We start from the raw sequence: 21723 nt of genomic DNA, 5'->3' as shown, positions 1-21723 counted from the left end.
CCCGGCGAACCCGACACCGGGCGAGGGCCCCGCGCGTCGGGCGGCGTTTCACTTCCGTGTCGCCGGCGGCCATTTTGTGGCGTTAAGTAGGCGCGCGCGGGCGGCGCCCCACTCATTTCCTCGCGGCGGCGGGTGAGGGCGGCCGGTCCCGGCGCTTCGGCTCCGCTGCAGCCTTCGGCCGCCTCTCCCCGGAGCCCGGAGGTGGGTGTCTGCTCTTCCCTCTGCGCTGAGGACTCCGCGGCTTTTCCCTATGCCCTGTAGCTCTCCGCCTTTTTGGACTTTGCTGGGCCGCCGCTCAGGGGCTCCCCCTCCGGTGTGAGGCGCTTCACCCGTCTGAGGGCCGCGCCGCTTCTTGACCCGTTCCCGTTCTCTCGGGTTTCTTCTCAGCCGCCGCCGCCCCTCGTGGGCTCTCGCCCGCCATGAGCTACGGACGGCCCCCGCCGGACGTGGAGGGCATGACGTCCCTCAAGGTGGACAATCTGACCTACCGAACGTCCCCGGACACGCTCCGGAGGGTGTTCGAGAAATACGGCCGAGTGGGCGACGTCTACATCCCCCGGGACCGTTACACGAAGGAGAGTCGCGGCTTCGCCTTCGTGCGTTTCCACGACAAACGCGACGCCGAGGACGCGATGGACGCCATGGACGGGGCCGTGCTGGACGGCCGGGAACTGCGGGTGCAGATGGCCCGTTACGGGCGCCCCCCCGACTCCCACCACAGCCGGCGGGGGCCGCCCCCTCGCCGCTACGGGAGCAGCGGCTACGGCCGCCGCAGCCGCAGGTTGGTCCGGGACGGGCGCGGGGGGCGGCGGAGTTCAAGTTGTATCGCGGAGGGACGGGGCTTGGACACGTGGTTGTGTTTCTGGTTCCTTTTCCACGGGATTTGGGTGGTGGGGTTGGGAGGGAGAAGTAGGGGTGTAGTAGCGAAAGCACGTGGAGTTCCCCCGCAGCGGGAGGGGTTCGCCCTGTAGTAGTTTTAGCCCCCGGCCACTCACTCCGAACAATGGCGCCCTCTGAACGCTCATTTTCTTGCCCACGTGGGTCCCGTTCCGCCCTCCCTGTCCCGAAGTACTTGTTGAAGTTGGTTGCGCCGCCCTTGTTCAACTTTTAACGCGCTTTTTTTTTTTTCCCCTCCTGCTGTGTTTTAGCCCTAGAAGACGCCGTCGCAGCCGATCTAGAAGCAGGAGCCGCTCTAGATCCCGCAGTCGGTCCCGCTACAGTCGGTCCAAATCCCGATCTCGCACACGGTCTAGGTCTCGCTCCACCTCCAAGTCCAGGTCTGCCAGGAGATCCAAGTCAAAGTCCTCGTCTGTCTCTAGATCCCGGTCCAGGTCAAGATCGCGGTCCCGATCTAGAAGCCCTCCCCCTGCCTCAAAGAGGGAATCCAACTCTAGATCCAGGTCTAAGAGCCCTCCCAAGTCTCCAGAAGAAGAAGGAGCTGTATCCTCCTAGGAACATGGTAATGTACCTCAGGACCAGCACATGTTGCATGTTACTTTATTAGAGCACTTAGGTGGGGTGTTGGGTAGCTATATTAGAGTATTAATAGCCTGAACTAAGTGAATCCTAACGGGGCACGTTTTTAGCTTTTTTTTAATTTTCTTTAGCGGTTGCCTTTGGTTATTGGTTTAGGGAAATTAATACTGAAGGGATTTCTACGGAGAATTTTTTTTTTACAGGGAAAATGTTTTATTGCGAGATTTAATGACTTGCTTTTAATAAAATATTGTATGAGACACAACCTATGATGAAAATGACTATTTCTTACTGTATTTATCCAACATCTGCATTTTCCCCTTTAAAGCTGCGGTCTCCTGTTTGCTAAAAGAATATTGGCCAGTATTGCAGATTTTAACTGATTTGGCTGATCCTCCAGGGACCAGTTTCTGTGGGCGTGTGTTGGAGCAGGTTTGTCTTTAAATGTTAAAGATACACTATCCTTTTAGAACGGAAGATCGGTTCAGTGGCCGTTGTACTGACTGGAGGTAATAACTGTCCTAGAAAAGTGGCAAATTCCTTGCAACGAGAAAACCATGGAAACTAGTTTTTCCTCAAGTCGACATCTTGAAGAGGCATCTAAGGATACACCGGGTGGGGAAAGGATAGTGTGTCTTTAACTTTTCAAACTGTTTGGTCCTATTTTTAAAAGGAAAGGGCCTAAGCTAGCTCTGAAGTTAGATAATTGTAGGAAAATTAGTCATACTTTGTTTTGAATGCTAATTAGAGTTTAGTTAAGCCTTTGTGAAGAAGTATTAGTTTTATAACTTAAATAACTTTTAATAGTTTATCACTGAACAGGCTGAATTGAAGTTAATGGTGGTTTGATCTCCAGCCTGATGCTTATTCTACTTTAACTAAATACTTAAACAGAACCTCATATTTGGCCTCTGAAGTAAAGCAACACATGGGGGGGAGGTGGAACACTATGGAAATTCCTAAAACTTAATTAAATTAGGCAAAGCCAGTTGAAGCACAACTAGAATTATACCTGAAGTCATCCACAACATAAAAATACAAGGTAGAAACTTGGCTGAACTTCTTTTTCTTCAAATCTAGATGCATCAGATAAATGAGAACCCACATAAAGGACGCCCTTGGGGGGAAATGATCGCTTGAGTCTTCAGTCCGTTGGAGAGACCCCTGGCACGAGCAACCAGCTGTTGAAAAGGTTATTTTGTAACATTTTGTCTAACTTTTTACTTGTTTAAGTTGCACCTCAAGTGGCAGATTTTACATTTTATGTGCCATTTTGTTGCTGTTATTCAAATTTCTTGTAATTTAGTGAAGTGAACGACTACCGATTTCATTATTGGCTTGGATATTTGAGGTAAAACTTCATTTTTGTTTATATAGTGCTGACTCTTATTTGAAATTAAACTGATGGTAACTTGCTGCTTCCAGTTTCATACTGAGGAAACATGCAGCTATTATATGCTGAGTAGCTAACTCTGTCAAAAAGTATTCTTAATTTTGTCTATATTCCTTAAATAAAATTCTGCAAAAGTTCAATTTGAAACTTAACTGTAAGTGCTTATTTTATTTTTTACTTTGAATTCAAATAGTTACCTTCAAATTCAAATTGGTAGAACTTTTTTCAGGTGACAGTTGATATTTGAAAATATTGTTTTATCAGACTCAATTCTAATCTCTTCTCTTATGTATTTTTGTGCACTAGGCGCAGTTGTGTAGCAGTTGAGTAATGCTGGTTAGCTGTTAAGGTGGCGTGTTGCAGTGCAGAGTGCTTGGCTGTTTCCTGTTTTCTCCTGATTGCTCCTGTGTAACGATGCCTTGTCGTGCAGAAACAAATGGCTGTCCAGTTAATTAAAATGCCTGACAACTGCACTTCCAGTCACCCGGGCCTTGCGTAAAAATAATGGAGCATACAGTGAGCACATCTAGCCGATGGTATACACACCTTATTTTTTCCAGAATGGTAAAACCGACCTGCATATATGAACTTACATATAAGAAATGTAATGTTAAGAAAACAAATGGTTCATTCCTTTGTAAGTACTGATTGGTGTATCTTTTGCTTAAGACATTCTGTACTATGCCCACTGTCTCTGTAGTTAATATTAAACATTTTTCTGTGTTAACTTTTCTCAACTTAATGTCTGAGTCAGCTTATTTTTAGCTTGAAAAAAATTCTGCAATTATACTGTCAAATGTTTAACTTCTATATAGTAATTGAATGCATTCTACTGCTTAAAATTTATCCATTGGGGTTGCTTTTAAATTACTACGGGCAAACTTATCTAGTATTGTGACTAACCAAAATGTTGTATGGCAAGTATTGCACACCAGGCTATAACCACCGATCCAGACAGGTCCGTTAAACAATTGTTACGAAAAACACCCTGAGCGGTACTAATTGCATTTGCTGTGTGCTTGCCCTGACTCAACAGGCTGCTGCTCGGTGATAGTTAATCATAGTGATTTTTTTTTTTTTCTTGATTTGGATACCAAATGACTTGTAATTTCAACCATCATCTGTTAAGGGTTATTGTAATGCCTTGTTAACTTTATGCATGTATGTTAAATGGGAATGGAAACATCTGAATATTTGCAGTCTGGCTTGATTGAGGATTAAAAGTACTTTTCTACAAAGTTGAGCAGTTTGTATGTTCCCAGACTGCGTGGCTAGCAGCAGTCTATGCAGATTCATTTAAAAATAAACCGGCTGGCTTTTGTGTCTGAATCTTTGGGAAATAACTTCAGTCATGGGAAACATCTCACAGGGATATTTTTTTTATCTTGAAAGTGCAGTTAACTTTTCTTCATAGCTCAAGTTGTGAATTTAAGCTGGATCTTTTGGATTGGGGGTTGTTCAGCTATGTTAGTGGCTTACAGAACGGAACTGAGTCTGAACAATGACACGGTCTTTGGGGAGGAGCACAAATTTCTCAAAAGCCATAGCTAAACAATAGAACAGCTTTATTTTTACAATGCATGTTTTAACTGTTATGGGGATCTGCTTCCCCCAAAAAAATATGCATGAGGTTTGATGTGAACAGAGAGTTTTCTGCAGATCCATGCTACAGTGAACAGTTAAGTATCATCTTGTATTGGAACCAACAAGTGGAATAAACTTTTAAGTACCATCTGATTTTGCTAGTGAGATGATCATCATTTCGATTGTGTGTCTTCCTGGTAGAGAAGAGCTGCCCAAGTGCTCTTTGTCTGCGCCGAAGGAGCGTAAGGGCACGTGGATGCTCTTCAGTTTCCATTTGCAAAGCAAAGCTTCAATAGACCAGTCAGCACTGAGGGGTGAGGAAACGTAATCCAATTAATACTTCTGCAGTCATTATAGGAGACTGTCACCAAGCTTAAATCTAAGAGTTTTCTAGTCAATGGTAAACTTGTAGCTCTCGTATTATTTTCTGGTTTGGCTGCTACCCCTAGGATTTACTTGGCTAATACCAGCTTGATTCACAATCTGTGAGGAGCTTTAGTAAAGAGCTAATACGGGGAGATGAGAATTAAGATTTGAGTCTTAAATATGCGTAAGAATTTACCTTCGGACTTGATAAGTAGTCCAGAATTGAGCATGTGGATTCTTTTCCAGCAAGAAGTAAATTGTAGTTAAAACATCTTCGAAGTCTGTATAGTTTGGGAAGATTAAGCAGTTTTCGTTAGTCTCTGGATTCTAAAAAATATGCCTCATTATACAAAATGGTAATTAAAATTTCACTACAAGACTAGCTGTATAAGAGATCTGAGAAGCATGGCCTTAAGCAGTTAATTACTGTTTTCTATCCACGCACCTTTCAGTGATACTTATGATATATTAATGCTAGAATTACCCCAAAAACAAGAAGTTTGATAGCACGGTGTCATAAAAGCTGTCAATTGATCTCTTTTCAGTGTTCCCAGTATTCCTTGGACATGAAGTCCTTGCAGTTTGTCACAAACCAGAGATAACATACCTTTTGGGTCAAAAAAGACATCTGATCCTAAAATAATGTCGATGGGAGCAAGAGCAAGCAGCTCCGGGGACACCCGCCCCCAGGTGAGCCCCAGCACGGGGATGTGGGGCAGCCGGTTGGCCAGGCAGCTCCTCCGGCAGTTCCGCAGGCACTGGGGCAGCTCTTCACTGTCTGACAGGGTCACCTCGGCCCCGCACTTGGCGGCCACCACACCGGGGAGGCTGACACCGGCACCGATCTGCAACCACACCGTGTCACCCAAGCAGAAACGGGGATGATGCCCCCGCGGCTGAGCAAAAGGGGGTGCTCGTGGGGTCGCTCAGCGGTACCTCCAGCACCCGCTTGCCGGGGAGGCTGCTCCGGTGCACCCAGAGATACTGGGCCAGGACCACGGCGCAGGGCCACACGTACATGCCGTACTGCGAGTCCAGCACCTGAAACACACCGGACGCGGCGCTGGAAAGGCGGGTCCCGCTCGGCGTCCCGGTTTGCGCGGTGTCCCCCCCCGCCGCGCGGTACCTCGGGGATGCGCAGCGCCAGCGCCGCCGGCCCCTCCGTGAAGCGGTACCGCCGCGCGCCGCCCCGCCGCGGGTCCCCCATGGCCAATCGCGGACGGCCACGTCGGCAGCAGGCTGCGCGCGGACCAATCGGCGTCTTTTGCAGGGTGACGTCACGCGGAGCGCCGCCGCGGGTGCCGATGGCGGCGAGGCGATCGCGCAGCGGGAGGCCTGCCCCGGCGTCCCGTGTGTCGCGGTCAAACCGGGCCTGAAGCGGCGGCTCCCGTCCGCGCCACTGCCCCGGCGGGTGCGGACGAGGTCGTCCCGGAGGGTCGGTGCCGTGAGGGGCACCGTGCAATCCGCTGACGCGCGGCCGGTTGGCTGCTGTCTCGGGAGCAGCCTGGGCCTGTCCTAGCACGGGGAGAGGCGGCGGCGGGTTCCCGGGGCGACCTCACCGGCGAGCGGGTCAATGCGATCAAGGGCGACCGGCGCGCACGCTCCCTTCCTGTCGCCAGCAACACCCTCCCTCCCAAGATGGCGGCCCGGCCGCGCCGCTTCCCTGCCTCAGCCAATCAGCGCCAGTGGGCGGGCGAGGCATGGCGGAAGACGACGGCGCAGCGAGCCAATAGGAAGGGGCCGGGGGCGGGGCCGCAACGACAGCGGCGGCAAGGGGGTGAAATTTCTCGAAGGTGCGGCGGCCGTGCCGGGGCGAGTCGGGGCCGGGCTGGGGGCTGCGCCGGGCGCGGAGCGGCACCTGGGGCTCGCTGAGAGCAGCGACAGCGGATGGTAACGGCCCCCAGCGCTGCCGCTAGTGCCGTCGCCATGAATCATAAGAGCAAGAAGCGGATCCGTGAGGCGAAGCGCAGCGCCCGGCCCGAGCTGAAGGACTCGCTGGACTGGACCCGCCACAACTACTGCGAGACCTTCCCCCTCAGCCCCGCCGCCTGCAAGGTGCACCCCGGCCCCAGTCTGGGGAATTGGGGGCATGAGGGGAATAGGGAGGCCCTGAGGGCAACGGGGAGGACACGACTGAGGGGCTTATTGAGGGGATTGCGAGCGGGGGGCAAACTGAGGGGGGATGAGGGGGACTGAGGGAGGGATGACTGAGGAGCTTCTGTGAGGATTGGGGGAATGAGACGATTGGGGGGGACAACCGAGGGGGGACTTGGGGGGGAAAGACTGATGGGGTCCGGGGGGAGTTGTGGAGGCCTGAGGAGAAGGGGCGCTGGGGAAGTCTGAGGCCTTTCTTGAGGCTCCCTCGGAGCTGGTGGGGCTCCCCGAGGGTGCTGAGGACTCAGGGAGGGGGTCAGGGCGGGTCAACCAGCACCCACGTTTTTTCCTCCCTCCACGTGGCGGTCGGGGTGGGACGGCCACCCACGTAATTCCCAGGTGCCTTCCCCGGGGGCGGCGGTGGAGGTGAAATGCAGCAGGGAATGTGCCAGCCCGAAAGGGCAGGGTGGCCTCTCGGCCCGGGGAATTGCCTCGGTGGGGAGCAGAGCCAAACGGCTCCGGGCTGTGGGTGTTACTGATGGGCACAGGGAATGGGGCGTGAGAAGAAGGACTGCAGCCTCGGGGAGCTTAAAATAACGTGGGCAGCTTGATACCCTCGTGGTGTGTAGAGCAAAGTGTGAGTGTGAAACTCTTCCACACCCACTTAGAAAGCATGGTTCTTGGACTTTATCCTAATAGCTGTTCTGTATTCCTTCTCTTGGTTTCAAAGGATAATGTGGAGAGGGCAGATGCACTCCAGTTAACAGTGGAAGAATTTGTTGAGCGTTATGAAAAACCTTACAAGCCTGTAGTTCTGCTGAATGCCCAGGTGGGCTGGTCTGCACAAGAGAAGTGGACTCTGGAACGACTGAAACGCAAATATAGGAACCAGAAGTTCAAGTGTGGGGAGGACAATGACGGTTATTCTGTGAAGATGAAGATGAAATACTACATAGAGTATATGGAAACCACACGCGATGACAGCCCACTCTACATCTTTGACAGCAGTTATGGAGAGCATCCCAAGCGCAGGAAACTCCTAGAGGACTACAAAGTACCCAAATTCTTCACAGATGATCTGTTTCAGTATGCAGGGGAGAAACGAAGGCCACCTTACAGGTATAGTACAGTGACAACAAGATAAAACTAGGTATTTTCCATCTCGTTAGCTCATCCTAAGTAGGTATGGTGTAAAACAAAGTGCTAGCTTTACGTCTGCTATTTTGAAATGAGTATACATCCGTAACCTGAGGGAGAGAAGGGCAGGGTGGATTTGTGTATCGTGATTTCTGGTTCTGCCACCATGCTTCTACGAGTTTATGTTTTGGTTCTTTTTTATTCCTAAAAGTCAGTTTGCCTCAATTCTTAGATTTTAAAAAAAATACATGGTTACTGAAAGCTATGAAGATTAATTTTGTGCTACATGTGCTTTCTGGCTTTCCAGTGTTATATGCTTCAGAACTAGCTCCTGGGTTTTGCACCAGTGTCTTATGTATATAGTGGGATTTTGTTTGATTATAAATCAGTCCTTTTAAGGTAAAGATCTTAAGCTAGATTAATACAAAGTGTGGAGACTATTTCTTAGCTCCTCTTCAGATGATTTAGAGAGAGGAAAATATTTCTTATCTTTGTAATCTTTTCAACTCTTTTTTTTTTTCCATCTGATTGAAACAGGATTGAAATAACGCCTCATTCCTGAAATCAAATGCAACAACCTTGTATTTGGGCAGTTAGATACAAAAGGGATTTCTATCTACATTCATATAATGCTTCATAGCAGTACAAGCATAAACTGAATGCTCTCAAGTAATTTAAGTCTTTAAGCCACATTTTAATTGTCAGAGAATGCCTTGCCCTTTGAGTGACATGAGGTTGTGATTAGGGTTTTTTTATTGTTTGGGGTTTTTTTAATGAAATAGAAAATGGATAATGGTTCTCTCTTTCATGTGTCTCTAGTCCAGTTGTGCTTTTATGAAGCACAAAACAAGTTCTATTTAAGCTCACTGAAGCAGGTGTTTTTACAGTGTTGTATCAGGCTATTTTTGCAGTTTAGTTCTAAGAAGAACACACAATGCTGTGATTAAACACAAAAGCACACCAGGTGTAGTCTCTATCAGAAATTGAATGAACTTACAGAACTGGGAATCATTTATCCAAGTAATAGGTAAACTAGATAGGTTTGACTCACACTAGGTCGTGACTCACATTGATATCTCTCTCCCCCACACCCTACCCACCTACAGATACATGCCAAGCTTGCTTGCGATCTTGGTATTCACAATTCTTGTGGTTTGTTCTGTGTTATAGAAGTTTTCTATTCCCTAACATCTGGAAAATGTGGGGTTTTTTTGGGCCTGTTACTTTTTTTTGAGAGAGAGAGAGACAAGTGATGCGAGAGAGCATGCTGATGCCTCCTGGAGTTAGGGGTTTCATCCAGGTAGAGAAATGGGAGAAGAATATCCTGTGGTTTAAGAGCATAATTGAAAATCCAGCAGGAAGTGGTGCTTCCTTATATGATCAGAGTATGCATTTGTGCACTGTACAGATTGACTTTTGAATTGAGAGGTGATAGTGTATAGATCTTAAAGTAAGAACTTGTACTGTTCAGAGCATCTTAATTGGAGTTGTTCCTTTCCAGAATAAGGGCAGTTATTTTTGGAAGCCATTTACTGAAGCAGCTTTTTTAGCTTGGAGGGGGGTGGGGTTTTTTGCTTTTAAATTAAAGTTACAGGATATGAAGTTTTTAATGATAAATTTGATGTCTTGTGGCAAGCTGGGTTATGTTCATTGTAAATTAAATACCTGGAGGAAGATGCTGGTGAATTATAGTGTTGCTAAATAAGGGGTTTAAAATCTTGTGCATGTGTAGATGCAGTTTATAGTCAGAAAAATGCTATTAAACAGTGTGTCTCCCTGTGTACTAGACAAATCTTCACGTGTTTAATTTCTTCTGACTTCTTAGAAAAACTTTGGCTGTTATGCTTGCCGTTTAATTAGCTTTCCAAAGCTAATATGAATCTAAAGAGTGAATTGATGACAGGAGTGACAAACACCTGCTATGTTAAGTTTTATGGCTCCTTTGTGAAGTATCAAGAGCACAGCTTGATAACCAGTTCTTCAATTGGTGGTAGCAATTGATGCTTGGAACCCAGCTTAATTTAATCACTGACTTTTGATATTTTCTGAACCTCTGAACTCCTCTTGCTGGGTATCACCTGCCTGTCAGCCATGCGATGGAGGGGTCTTGTTGGTGCTTTAGTTTCTACTCTCTCTGCTGCCCATTAAACAGTTATTGCCTTTTTTACCTCTTTACACCTGGTATTAAAGTCGCCTCACGCTGCTTTATCTGGTAACAGATATTACTGTTCTGTTACAGGAGAAATGAACAGTTGAAGGTGCTGTTGCTGTTAAAAGTGTAGCACATAAAATTCTCCATAGGGAGAAATAACCCTTGCAAATGGGGAATGAGAATATACACACCAAATCCTGAGCCGTCACTAGAGAATAAGCTCCAACTAGTTAAATGTTAGAATGAAAAGCCTGTTGTAAATGAACTGAAGGCATAGAGGGAGGCCAGGATTGCATAACTTTGCTTTTTTCCATACTTATGTTGCCTTTTATTTGTTCCTCATTGTTCTGCAGTTCTGGATCTGTTTGAACAGTGAATTTTAGAAAAACATAGGATTAAGAGAATGCCCCTCCATAGTAAGAATCCTAATGTAGGCTGTTATGACTTAATCACATTGATCTTGCAATAAGTGTATATTTTCTTGAAGAGCTGTTTATACTCCATAACTGTATTTTGTTTAAAGAAGCTGTCTTGTCCCAGAGTCATTCCTGTCCCAATTCATGTTGGTTTTTAGGTTAAACCCATGTTGTATCTTTTGCTGTAGTGTGAGCCTATCAGTCTCGAGAAGATAAATTAGGGAACTGTATCTACCTTGATTTCTAATTGTACATTAAATTAACAGCTGTAATTTTCTCTCAAATATGAAGGTAGCTGTTTGCTTGTTCTATGACTAAAGAATTCTTTTCCTCCCATGCAGATGGTTTGTGATGGGCCCGCCTCGTTCTGGAACAGGAATTCACATTGATCCCTTGGGAACTAGTGCCTGGAATGCCTTAGTCCAGGGACATAAACGTTGGTGCCTGTTCCCTACCAGCACTCCCAGAGAACTGATCAAAGTCACACGAGAAGAGGGAGGGAACCAGCAGGATGAGGCCATCACTTGGTTCAATGTCATCTATCCGAGGACGCAGCTCCCCACCTGGCCCCCTGAATTCAAACCCCTGGAAATCTTACAGAAACCAGGCGAGACTGTCTTTGTGCCAGGTATGTATGAATCTCTTCAGTAAGGAAATCTGGGAGAGAAAAGCATATTTTTATAATTTGTATGTAGTAGAGACAAAGAGAATATTTCTGTTTATTACATGGCACATCTCGTACAAAATAAACTAATTTGAGCTGTTTCTAAAGGGATATATATTGCAAGGTGCTCTTTGAAGACTAGGCTTTTTCTGAATATTTTGAAACATATATGGCCTGTAGCATAGGCTTACATGTGACACAGATGACAAAACAAATGGAACCTCCTTTGCATCATCACAGAAATGTGATCTGAACTAAATTGTGGTAATAGAAAACCATCACGGCATAAAAAAATAGAGGTGTTTGAGTAGATGAAAGTGTTTAAGTTTATATATGCTGTAGCATGACTAAATATTGCAGCCTGGGTAGTCTGATTGCATATGAATTTTTCTTAGCTGTGGGAAAAGAACTACTTAAAGGTACTGACACTTTCCACCCACCTCTCTCTGGTTATGCTTCATCTTGCATTTGAAATCAAAAGCTAAAGAAAGATCAGGTAAAGGTGCCATTCTCTTTGAGTGGCTGCACAGTGTGGGTCCATTATCACCAGGAGGTGAGGTGGCCCATGGATTAAGCAGGTGAATGCAGTGACAAATTCTAGCCTCTAAATCTGGCATTGTTTTTGTGCAGCATGGCCTGTAGCTTCTCTCCACGTTGCTTCTCTCTAACATACAGCTGACCTCATGTTTGGAGAGTGCCTTGTGATTGCCTTGGCACTTATTAGTGACTCCTCAGTGTACCTTCTGTTAAGATTTTGTAGTTGTCGGGTTCCATTAAACTGTTTCCGTAGTCTTTTTATGAGGTTGTAAGTGGGTTGTAAGAACACCACTGTCTATTTTTATCCTGTGTGGGGAAACAATTTTGCATCTATTTTTAAATGAAAGGTTAGTCTGTAGTCATAAGAACCTTACTAAATCAGCGTGGAAAGTGCTCTCCAGCTTAACAGAGAGGGTCACTGTGTGGTCTGGGTTACCATGGTTCTTGCTGTTAAATAAACCGTCAGTAGCCAGTGTGGTGCTGTCAAGTCAAATCTTTGGTCTTGTTCATGAGCCTGATAATTTGGTGAGAGCATTGAGCAGCCTTCTGTACCAAGAATCTGTAAAGCACAGGAGCAAGTACTGAAGTAAGACTGAGGAAAGATGACATGGTGGCAAATTTGCCTGGATTTGAGAGATAATGTCCAATTTCCAGCTGTGCTATGGGAAAAAAGTGTACACGGCTGTTCTTGAACTTGCTTTCTGCTATGTAACCAGAAATGGTCATCGGTGTTGTATTTATAGGTGGCTGGTGGCATGTAGTTCTCAATCTCGACACAACTATTGCCATCACGCAGAACTTTGCCAGCTGTACCAACTTCCCGGTGGTGTGGCACAAGACGGTAAGAGGGAGACCCAAATTGTCCCGGAAGTGGTACAGGTAAGAGATTATTTAGTAGCTTTCTTTTCATATTCTCTATTTAAAACAAAACATATACACACAGTGTTACAGTTCAGAGGCTAACCTCGACATTTCAACTGCATGTAGGATCCTAAAGCAGGAACATCCTGACTTGGCAGCCTTGGCTGATTCAGTTGACCTGCAGGAATCTACTGGTATCGCTTCTGATAGTTCTAGCGATTCTTCCAGTTCCTCAAGCTCCAGCTCCTCAGACTCTGATTCAGAGGTAATGCTTTTTATTATAGTAGGTGATCCATATCCTGCAATTATATTGTTTTTTCCATACCTGATGATGTATGCTCATCCTAATATTAATGTCTTATGGAAGAAATTAATAGAAAGCAACTCAACAAATCCATATGGTGGAGGAGCCTGCGGCCTTAGTATGTTCTATCCGCTGAAGCTTCTCTTTCTGTTGCTAAATTAATTTGGTTTGTTTGGTCTATGTTTAGATATAAATCTGTCACTCATTTAGTGAAGTCATGCTTGTGTAAAATGGCTGCAAAATGAATTTTTTAAAAAAGAGAAAGGGGAAAAGGATCCAAACCCAAGAATATCAGTTACGACAGGGCACTTTTCTAGACACTTAAGTGCTTCAGAAGGCACCAAGTCTGCTCTTGGAAAATTAGGTCCTTCTAGGAGCCAAAATGAACACATCCATTGTCTTGGCCCAGGACAGTAATGAAATCTAAGAACATACTTGTTCCTAGATTTTAAACTTTTAACATTTATTTCATGTGTCTAATCTAAAACAACAAATTTTTGACTGTTGATTAATCAGGGTTGCTGAGGCCAGGGTTGCTGTTATGATGAATTCTACAGCACAAGCAGTTTACTGGGTTCCTCTGAATTCTGATTTCATCTCTTCATACTTCAGTGTGACTCTGGCTCTGAGACAGAGGGGATGATGCACCGGAGGAAAAAGAGGAGAACTTGCAGCATGATGGGTAACGGTGACACAACTTCCCAGGACGACTGTGTGAGCAAAGAGCGCAGCTCCTCCAGGTGACCCGATGGCAACTGCTGGTTTTTAAACAAGCAAAAGACTATACAAGGCAGAGCTGACAGAGTTGAGATAGGGTGATTTGTCAGGACAGAGGGGTGGATAGGAAGAAGTCCCCTGCATAATGTAAAGCAGTCGGCCAGTAGCGATATCTTCTTTCCATAAATTATTTTAATTGCTGCAAACTGAAAACTAAGATTCTTGATATTTTTGATAGGTTTTTTACTTTATTTAATAAACAGTTTTCTTACTTTTCTTAGTTGTCTCTTTTTAACAGAGAAAGTATTTTATTGTTTTAATGGGAGAGGTGGGATATTTTAACTCTTCAGAGAGCACAAATGAATAGTAAACAGTTAGAGATGAGGAAGGATCAGGCAAGGCTCAGGTTTCAATGCTTTATTGTCCAAATGGAAAACCTTCATGTAGTTGTATGGTTTCTCTTATTGTTGCTTGGATTGCTTCAACCTGGCCTGTTGTTTTGTCTGTTAAAGGCAAAATTCACCCCAAATGTCTGTTTACCTATTTAAAAAAAAAGACCAAATTTCTAGTCAGCCTCGAGGGAGGGAACATTAGTATTGCAGAATCAAGAACAGATATTTCTTAGGGTAAAATTGCTGAGGAAGGAAGCTTTCTGGACTTGCCAGGTTAAAAACAATGAAACACTGGAAATCTAGGTGTATACTGCAGGCAGGAACTTAAACTCTTTGCTAAATGAAGCATTTTTCTCATATAGCAGAAGCTTCGCAAAGTTCGTAAGCAAACTCCTTGCAGTTTGGTTCACTGCTGCTGCTGTGCCTGCCTGTGTCAGGGTGCTGTCTGGTTCCCCAGCTGTTGGATGCTTCAGGTTTGGCACAGGTGCAAACAAGTTGCCTGCTAAAGACTGTCTACAACAGTCGAAGTCCACATTCCCAGTATCATGCCTGAATTCCTGCTGTAGGGTACTGCCTAAAGACCTGTTTGCACCTGTGTCACTGCTTGTCTTGCTGTGATTAACTACTCTCCTCTTTTCAGGAGTTGCTCATACATTTGAATACAACTACAGAGCATCATTCAACAGCTGGGAAGGACTGTACCGACTGCTTATTTTGCCCTGGAGGTTTTAACAATTTGTTTGTTATGACATTGTCAAATGCTATTTCAGCAGGCAGTTGTGACTTCAGGCAGAGAATGAGCAGCAGGACATAATGAACCTTAATGCAGACACTATTTAAAAAAAAAAAAAGTGTAAAAATGCAGAGCACATGTGCAGATCTGTTCTGAAAATCTTGTGCAATTTGAAGTTGAAACTTTGAAATGAATACCTTGAATATTAAAAAATTAACATGTTGCCTAGAATATTTGCTTTCCGGGTTTCACTGTTTTTCCTCTTGTATGTTGATGGTGTCACTCTGAGGATGGGTGGGCTTTCTGTTCCAGCTGTGGGATGGATTAGTTGAGAAGGAACAGTTCCAAACATACAGTCTTATCCAGCTTGTACAATTCTGTTGGGAGAACAAGCATACAATTAACCTGCATGCTGCTAACTTTTGGCCTGATATGGGGAAAAATGCTGTGGTTGTTGACAGGCAGTTGTATTTTTTTTTTTTTGACAGGATTAGGGAATCTTGTGGCGGCCGCAGCTACCCCTGAGCGAAAACAACACCCACCGAGGGGCAGCTGCCAGTTGAAGCTCCGTTAGCAGCCAGCCAGCTCTGTTCTACCCCCTTCTGCTTCTGTTTTTCACACCCCTTACGTTTTTGTCGCTCTTCCTCGATCCAGACATCCGTCTCCATTATGTGCTGTTGAAGGTTGGCTCCTTACTAACTTCTAGGGGAATGCCCCGACTCAACATTATTGTGCAATGCTTTATCCCCTCTGCGCCCCACGTGAGTGCACTAGTGACCCAGCTTTGGGTAAGGACATGCCAAGTATTTAATGGTTCACGTAACTGGCAAGGAAGACGACGGTCAGTTTTTAAAGAACTCTTTTTAAAACCAGCAGGTAAATGTAAAAACCTGCCTTGCTTTGACACTGTCATATGTTTACATGTTGTCCTGTACACTTGAGGAAAGGAACACCAGCCCTTTTGGCCTGTCTGAACGTCCAGCGGATCTTGCACCAGAATTTCAGGAAGGGAGGGTGGTATGAATGCTCCGAACACTGAAGCAACATGAGTGAAGGTGACCACCGACCTGAAGCATCTTTTGTGGTCTTAATCTACACATATACATCTAAGATGCAACACCTTAACCAGCAGCAGTCCATTTACTTTTGCTCTGTACCTGTTATGATGACTGGTAACAAAGATGCACTAGCACCTTGCAATAGGAAGCTTGATGGAGCAGGAGAATCCTGGTGTTTCTTGCACAGCAAAAACTGAGGGGGGGGGGGGGGAAGTCAGCATTTTCCAATAATTATAATCCTTTAGGTGCAGGCATGATAATTAGCATTAGGCAACAACTGACAGAGTCTGAATTTTACATTATAACAACAGTTGCTGGGCTTTAAATGTCAAGCAGTTTTAGGGCCATGGGCTCATTCAGGCCGGTGCAGTTCACATACCTAAACGACTTTCCTTTGAGGTTATGGGTTCAGACATTTCGGGAACTTTCGGTGCCAATTTTAGAGAAATGGGAAGGGGACATACTGTTTTATGCTTTTTAAAAATGCAATGTGTTGCTTAAGTCTGTGTAAGTGCATTCGTATTATGCCAGGTAAAGCTCTCATCCCCAAGGGATCTGTTGAAGCTGCTGGGTTTTTTAGCAGGGGCTTGTGCTGGTGGTGTCAGCAAAGAGGTCTGGCTGGCTGATGGTGGCCTGCAAGGAAATGACCCTTCTCGATCTGATTAGCACAGCCAGGAGCTCACTGGGCTAAGCTGCTTCCTTGGGTGCTCTCCTGGGACCCAGGACATGGGTGTTCCATCTCACTTCAGCTGTTCTTCTTTGGGAGAGGAAACGTAAAAGCAGTGTCTGTGTAAAATAGATGCAATAATGCCCAGGCACTGATGACAGAATTAAAAAGCAGATTGGCAGCCTTAACTGCGACTTTCTTATACGTGTTGTATTTGGTGGAACCCCGAACGTTGCTTGTCTGAATTTTCTGATCATTTTTTTATAAGACTGTCTCTTCCAGTTTAAAGACTCTCTCCCTTCTTGGAGACTGGGCCATATCCTGTTGTACGAGGGAATCCTAAATATGTTTGTCAGGATCTCTGTTTCTGAATCTTCTGTGCCAGTCATTTTTTTTATAGGAGCAGTGTGGCAGTGAAAAAATGGAGAGAGGGAAGGTTTATTGGTACACTCCTTAGTTGTCCAGACTCTTGAATTTCCTGTGATAGCCAGGTGTAAGCAAGCACTCTGTAGACTGCTGCAGATTCTTCCGCAGGATTACTTCATTTTAAAAAAAGCTGCTCAAACTCGTGGTGTTTCTGGCCAAGGTTGCCTTTTTTCCTGCCTGGTCGAACAGCCTGGGAGCCTGCACAACCTGTATTTCTTCTCAGAGCAGGCTGCAGCTGCTGCTTTTTGGAAGAATGTGAGGGTCTGGAGAGGTGAAGGCTTGAAGTCTGAGGTCTCTCACCATGAGAAGAGTCCTTAGAGAACGGTCTGCTGCCCTCTTTGGTGGCTGGACAGTTTGTATGTCACTAAGATAGCTGATGCTGTAGCTTCCAGTGGTATTTGACACGCACGGTTCAGTTTTGCAGTCTTAAAAATCTGAAAAGCCTGATCGCTGTCCCAGGAAAGCTGCATCTCTACCACCAGAAGCACAGTGAGAAGAGCCAGAACGCAGGGTATTCTGTGCCTCTGAACTCTTCCATGGTGTAAAATAAAACCATTTCAGGTTGAAGCCTGTGTTAATTTGATGTCCCTCACAGAATGGTGGTGTGTTTGAAATGGGCTGCAGGCATCGCGATACCAGCAACGCTCTCCTGACTTCTCCACAAGGCACTTTCAGATACGAAACAAAGGTGGATCTGTTCAGGCTGCCTGGGAATCGGGACTCCTGGGATCTCTCGTTCTTCCGCTTGCAGGCTCTTGCCTCAGCCAAACTGGTGAGCTGCTGTTTGTTTTAATAGATGAGGAAAATACCTAGCTCACAGGGGTGTTGTGAGGCTGAAGCATAATTACTGTGTAAGATGCTTTGAAGTCATCCTCCCACAAAAAAGTGTTCCAGACATCCTAAACAACCTGAGACTTCCTAACCTGGTGTTAGCTTTTTGTAGCAGAAAATGTTGGGGAAGATATTCAGCACTCTTGGCCACGTGGTGTTCTGTGGTGGCCCTTCCAGAATTGCTGTGTGGTACATCAATTGTAGCAGAACAAGGCTTTTTGTTTTCACCAGAGTTTTAACCGTTGGTGTTTCGTAACCTGCTTCCAACGGGTCCTGCTAGATTGGAATTGTTTTAAAATAGGACTAGAATAAATTCTCTCTCATTGGGGAGTCAGCTTCACTGGCCTTACGGGCCAGGTGAATGAGGAATAAAGTTAAAAGCTGTGCTGCCTTGTGCCTGGCTCTGTGCCTGGGGAGGCTGACTGGGGAGAGGGGTTTTGTGCTCTTGCTTCTGCAGGCTTGTGCTTCTTGGGGCACCTATGTCTCCTGTTCCGACCCCACTGGTTTTGTGTACGGCAGAGCCCTGGATGCAGCAGCGTGGCTCTGCCGCAGCCCCCTGCACATGGAGGGGTGCCCTGTTTCCCAGGGACAGGCTCAGAGCCACAGGCTGGATTTAGAGTGTGGCTGTCCCCATCGTACTGTGTGTCCGTGTCACCGTCCTGCCTGCTCTGGTGAAAGGTGAAAGGATCTCTGAGCTCTGGCCGTGCTTTTGAGTCTGGTAAGTGATACAGGCTGGTCTGCTGTGACAGTTCAGGACTAGACGGATAAACACCCTGTCAGAACTGTGTGTGTGAACAACAGCCGTGCTGATCTCAGCGCTTGTTCTCTGCACAAGTGCTCAGGGAACAGGTGAGACCGAGGAGGCACTGACATACCCTCCTCCCCTCCCCAGCTGGGGGGTGCTGGCTCCAGTTTGTCTTCGCGGTTATGTTAAGCCTCTCCAAATGCCTAGAAGAAAGACAGCAACCTCTTTCATAATTAACCTGGACTCCTCCTCCCTGAGTCCCCAGCTGTCATGGGGCAGGAAGCAAGACTGGTGACTGAATTAAATCATTTTGACGGAAAGTTTTTGGTGTCCCCCTCAGAAACGGGGGGAAGAAAGCTCACGGATTTGTTTGACGGTCAGGCCATCAGCTCCAAGCCCTGCCGCTGCCGTTAGCTGCTTTTATCACCCCATCCAGCAGAGCTGGGATACTCTTAATTGTCTTGTTTGGATGATTGTGGTTTTGCTTTTTATTTTAAATAAAATCAATTATTTTGCATTATCCTGTTGGCTAGTCACTTTCCTTCACTGGCCAGAGGCGGTTTTATTTTCCAGGCTTTGGCTTCACTTGCAGACAGGACACACAGCACAGAGTTGCTGCAGAAGGGCTGGACCCTGAGCAGAGAGCTGACCTACCTTCTGCCCCCAAAATCTGGGGGTTCAGAGAGAGCGAGCTGCCTCTGTGGGCACTGCTGGGTGTCTGAAGGTGCTTCTTAAGGGTTTGGCTGGGTAGTGGAACAGTGATTGGGGAAGTGGAAAAACTTGTATATTTTGTTATTGAGCTTGTTGAAACTGGTGACTACAGGTAAATAAGCTGCAGCAGAGTGTGGGACAGCAGCCTGGAGGCTTTTCAAATATTTGTATGAATGTAGAATTAAACATCTTGAAGAGTAGATGAGTTTGTGGACATGGCAAGTTTCACAATTTCTGCATAAGCCCTTCCTTTCCTGAACACTGATGTAAACACTCTTCTTGATTAGTCACCATCCCTGGAGACGTTTAACGGACATGGAGTTGAGGTTCTTAGGCCCATGGTTTGGTGGTGGAGTTGGTGGTGTGGGGTTAATGGTTCGACTTGATCTTAGAGGTCTTTTCCAACCGAAATGGTTCTGTGACTCTATGCTTTTAACATGATGGAAGAAGAGCTGTACGGGGCGAGGCCAGAGGCCGGGCTGGCAGCGGGCTCAGCAGCAGAAGCTCGGGGAGAAGGTACCACCCCAGCGCTCCCCAGGCCGCAGGGAGCCCGCCAGGCTCTGTCCCGCTCGCAGGCGGATGCGCAGCGCTTTCCGTGGCGGGGGCTGTTTCCCAGCAGTTGTCCCTGCCGCTCCCCTCAATCCCCCTTTGTTAGTAAAGCTCTTGAGCTGCTCCCCAGCCCCTCGCTCCCCCGCCGTGCCCGGGAGCGGGCGGGCCCGGCTCCAAGCCGCTTTGTGCGGGGCCGGGGCTCTCCCGGAGCCGGTTCCCCGCCCGCAGCCGCTGCAGCGCTGGGCTCCCCCCAAGAGAGGGCAGCGTGTTCCTGCGGCTGCCCACGGCCAGGCTGGCACCCCCGGGCTCATCCTGACCTTGGGACGGGGATGCTGTACCCGAGGAGAATTGCCTCCCTATCCCCCTTTGCCAGCGGTCTCTGTGCAGACGCTGCCCCGGCCCCCCGGCAGGCAGGACCTTGAGGGGGAATTTCAGTCTGACTGTACTCCAGACCTATTCATACCCCTTTGTGCTGCTCTGGTGGTGCAGCCCTGGCTGTCACATCCCTCGCCTTTTCCCACTATTTCCATCTAGTGAGTCAACCTTTTGGAAGGTGATGCCTTCACAAAGCTAAAAGAGTGGATTTGGACAGGAGGGGAGGAAAAGAAAAAGCTACTGAAACAGCCAGTGCTGTGATGCTACCACCTCTGGGTGTTCTGGCTGAGCTCTAGAGCAGCTCTGATGATCAGAGCCCAGGAAATGCAAAGCTATGCAGGAGAAGGGGAGATAAGTACCATGGTTGATTGTTACTAAGAATACAATTATCCATACGCTAATGATTGCCTGCCTGATAGGATTACCAATAAAGACAAACCACAGTGGAGATCATGGCTTCACTTCCTTCCTCCCACCCCAGGGATTTAATCACATCTTTGTTCGTGTTTTGTTTTTAGCCAGTCAATAAAACTCTCTGCTCCTGGAGATATCTCCAAAGACATTTCCCTGGAGGAAACTCTGGGGCTGGATTCCCATGTCGGCTCCCCTCACATGCAGCTGGGAGAAAGCTCTGTGTTGGTTTTACCCTGGCAGGAATAGCTTAGGCCTTCTAATTTCAGCCTGCTTTGTAAAAGGTTGGCTAATCCTCCCAGCAGTCTCAAGAGGCAGGAAATCCTTGGTGGCAGCAGCTGGAAGGACCTGGCATCCCCTTGGCCAGTCTCCTTGCCAGCTTGTGATGGTTTTGGGGCACATCTTGGTTTTTTGAGCCTCCTGCTTTTCAGACACCCCAGCAGCAAGGTGCTTGGGGGGAGGCTCTCACAGCCCAGATACTCTCAGTTCCCAGTTTGTGGGTGCAACAGTAACTCAAACAAACATGCCATCGATATCACCCACAGCTCCTGGGGAAGGTGGAGTGATGCTCTGAAGCTTGACGAAGAGATGCTGCCAGATGCTCCTCACTGTGGAGCACCAGGACAGCCTTCCCTCACCCTGCCAGCCCCTCTGCTACCCAGCCAAGGGCTAACAAGGTGCAAATGCTCATTAAGCACTACATGGCGGGCAGCTGACCGCTCAGCCTGCACAGAGCTCCCTGCAATCCTGCTGAGCTCAGGGACTCTGTGAGTGCCTGTGTGCCCACAGCGAGCAGCCCCGGAGATGGAGGTGGGGAAGCAGAGACCCTCCCAAGTCAGACAGTTTGAACGATGCAAGTGCGTGCACAGAACAGTCTGGGAACGACTTTTCTGTATATAGGGCCGTGTCTAATGGCAGATCCTCCTGTCCTGAGCCGGACACTCATATCAGGCAGAGCTGGCTGCTTGCAGGCAGCCCTCCTCACCCCGTCCCCCTTGCCCAAATCCCACCCGTGGCTGTGAGCGGGGGCGTGTGGGCATCCCCCACGTGGCGGGGGGGGACCGCTCTGGCTGCCGGCTCGGTGCGGGAGGTGGGTGCCGAGGCTGGGGAGAGGGGGGGCCGGG

General features: G+C 47.1%; 3 protein-coding genes across 7 annotated transcripts; 2 read left to right on the top strand and 1 right to left on the bottom strand.

The window, feature by feature from the left end:
• On the top strand, positions 1 to 4198 carry SRSF2 (serine and arginine rich splicing factor 2). 4 transcript variants are annotated; one of them, XR_010467024.1, is made up of 5 exons: positions 122 to 781; positions 1149 to 1459; positions 1805 to 1908; positions 2557 to 2668; positions 3176 to 4107. XR_010467024.1 is itself a non-coding variant. In XM_065034677.1 (4 exons), exons 2-3 carry the CDS (start codon positions 420 to 422, stop codon positions 1450 to 1452), a joined length of 666 nt encoding a protein of 221 aa, XP_064890749.1. In that variant the 5' UTR covers positions 23 to 201; positions 388 to 419; the 3' UTR covers positions 1453 to 1459; positions 2557 to 3606. The 4 variants fall into 4 exon arrangements, 2 of the variants coding, with proteins under 2 accessions (XP_064890748.1, XP_064890749.1); XM_065034677.1 differs by lacking the exon at positions 1805 to 1908 and having other exon boundaries at positions 23 to 201; positions 388 to 781; positions 2557 to 3606; XR_010467023.1 differs by lacking the exon at positions 1805 to 1908 and having other exon boundaries at positions 3176 to 4198.
• Positions 4199 to 4417: 219 nt separating this feature from the next.
• Positions 4418 to 6373, bottom strand: METTL23 (methyltransferase 23, arginine). The gene is made up of 5 exons (XM_065034678.1): positions 5946 to 6373; positions 5756 to 5860; positions 5427 to 5664; positions 5016 to 5100; positions 4418 to 4760 (listed from the first exon to the last, which is right to left on the bottom strand). Exons 1-5 carry the CDS (start codon positions 6024 to 6026, stop codon positions 4592 to 4594), a joined length of 678 nt encoding a protein of 225 aa, XP_064890750.1. The 5' UTR covers positions 6027 to 6373; the 3' UTR covers positions 4418 to 4591.
• A 193-nt stretch (positions 6374 to 6566) lies between these two features.
• On the top strand, positions 6567 to 19073 carry JMJD6 (jumonji domain containing 6, arginine demethylase and lysine hydroxylase). 2 transcript variants are annotated; one of them, XM_065034668.1, is made up of 7 exons: positions 6567 to 6874; positions 7644 to 8032; positions 10960 to 11246; positions 12563 to 12698; positions 12807 to 12945; positions 13597 to 13724; positions 15315 to 19073. In XM_065034668.1, exons 1-7 carry the CDS (start codon positions 6707 to 6709, stop codon positions 15349 to 15351), a joined length of 1284 nt encoding a protein of 427 aa, XP_064890740.1. In that variant the 5' UTR covers positions 6567 to 6706; the 3' UTR covers positions 15352 to 19073. The 2 variants fall into 2 exon arrangements, with proteins under 2 accessions (XP_064890740.1, XP_064890741.1); XM_065034669.1 differs by lacking the exon at positions 15315 to 19073 and adding an exon at positions 14734 to 14898.
• The last annotated feature ends 2650 nt before the right edge of the window (positions 19074 to 21723 follow it).

This window comes from Columba livia, chromosome 18 (genome assembly GCF_036013475.1).
Source record: "Columba livia isolate bColLiv1 breed racing homer chromosome 18, bColLiv1.pat.W.v2, whole genome shotgun sequence".
Classification (NCBI taxonomy): domain Eukaryota; kingdom Metazoa; phylum Chordata; class Aves; order Columbiformes; family Columbidae; genus Columba; species Columba livia.
This window is presented reverse-complemented; position numbering and strand designations above follow the sequence as displayed.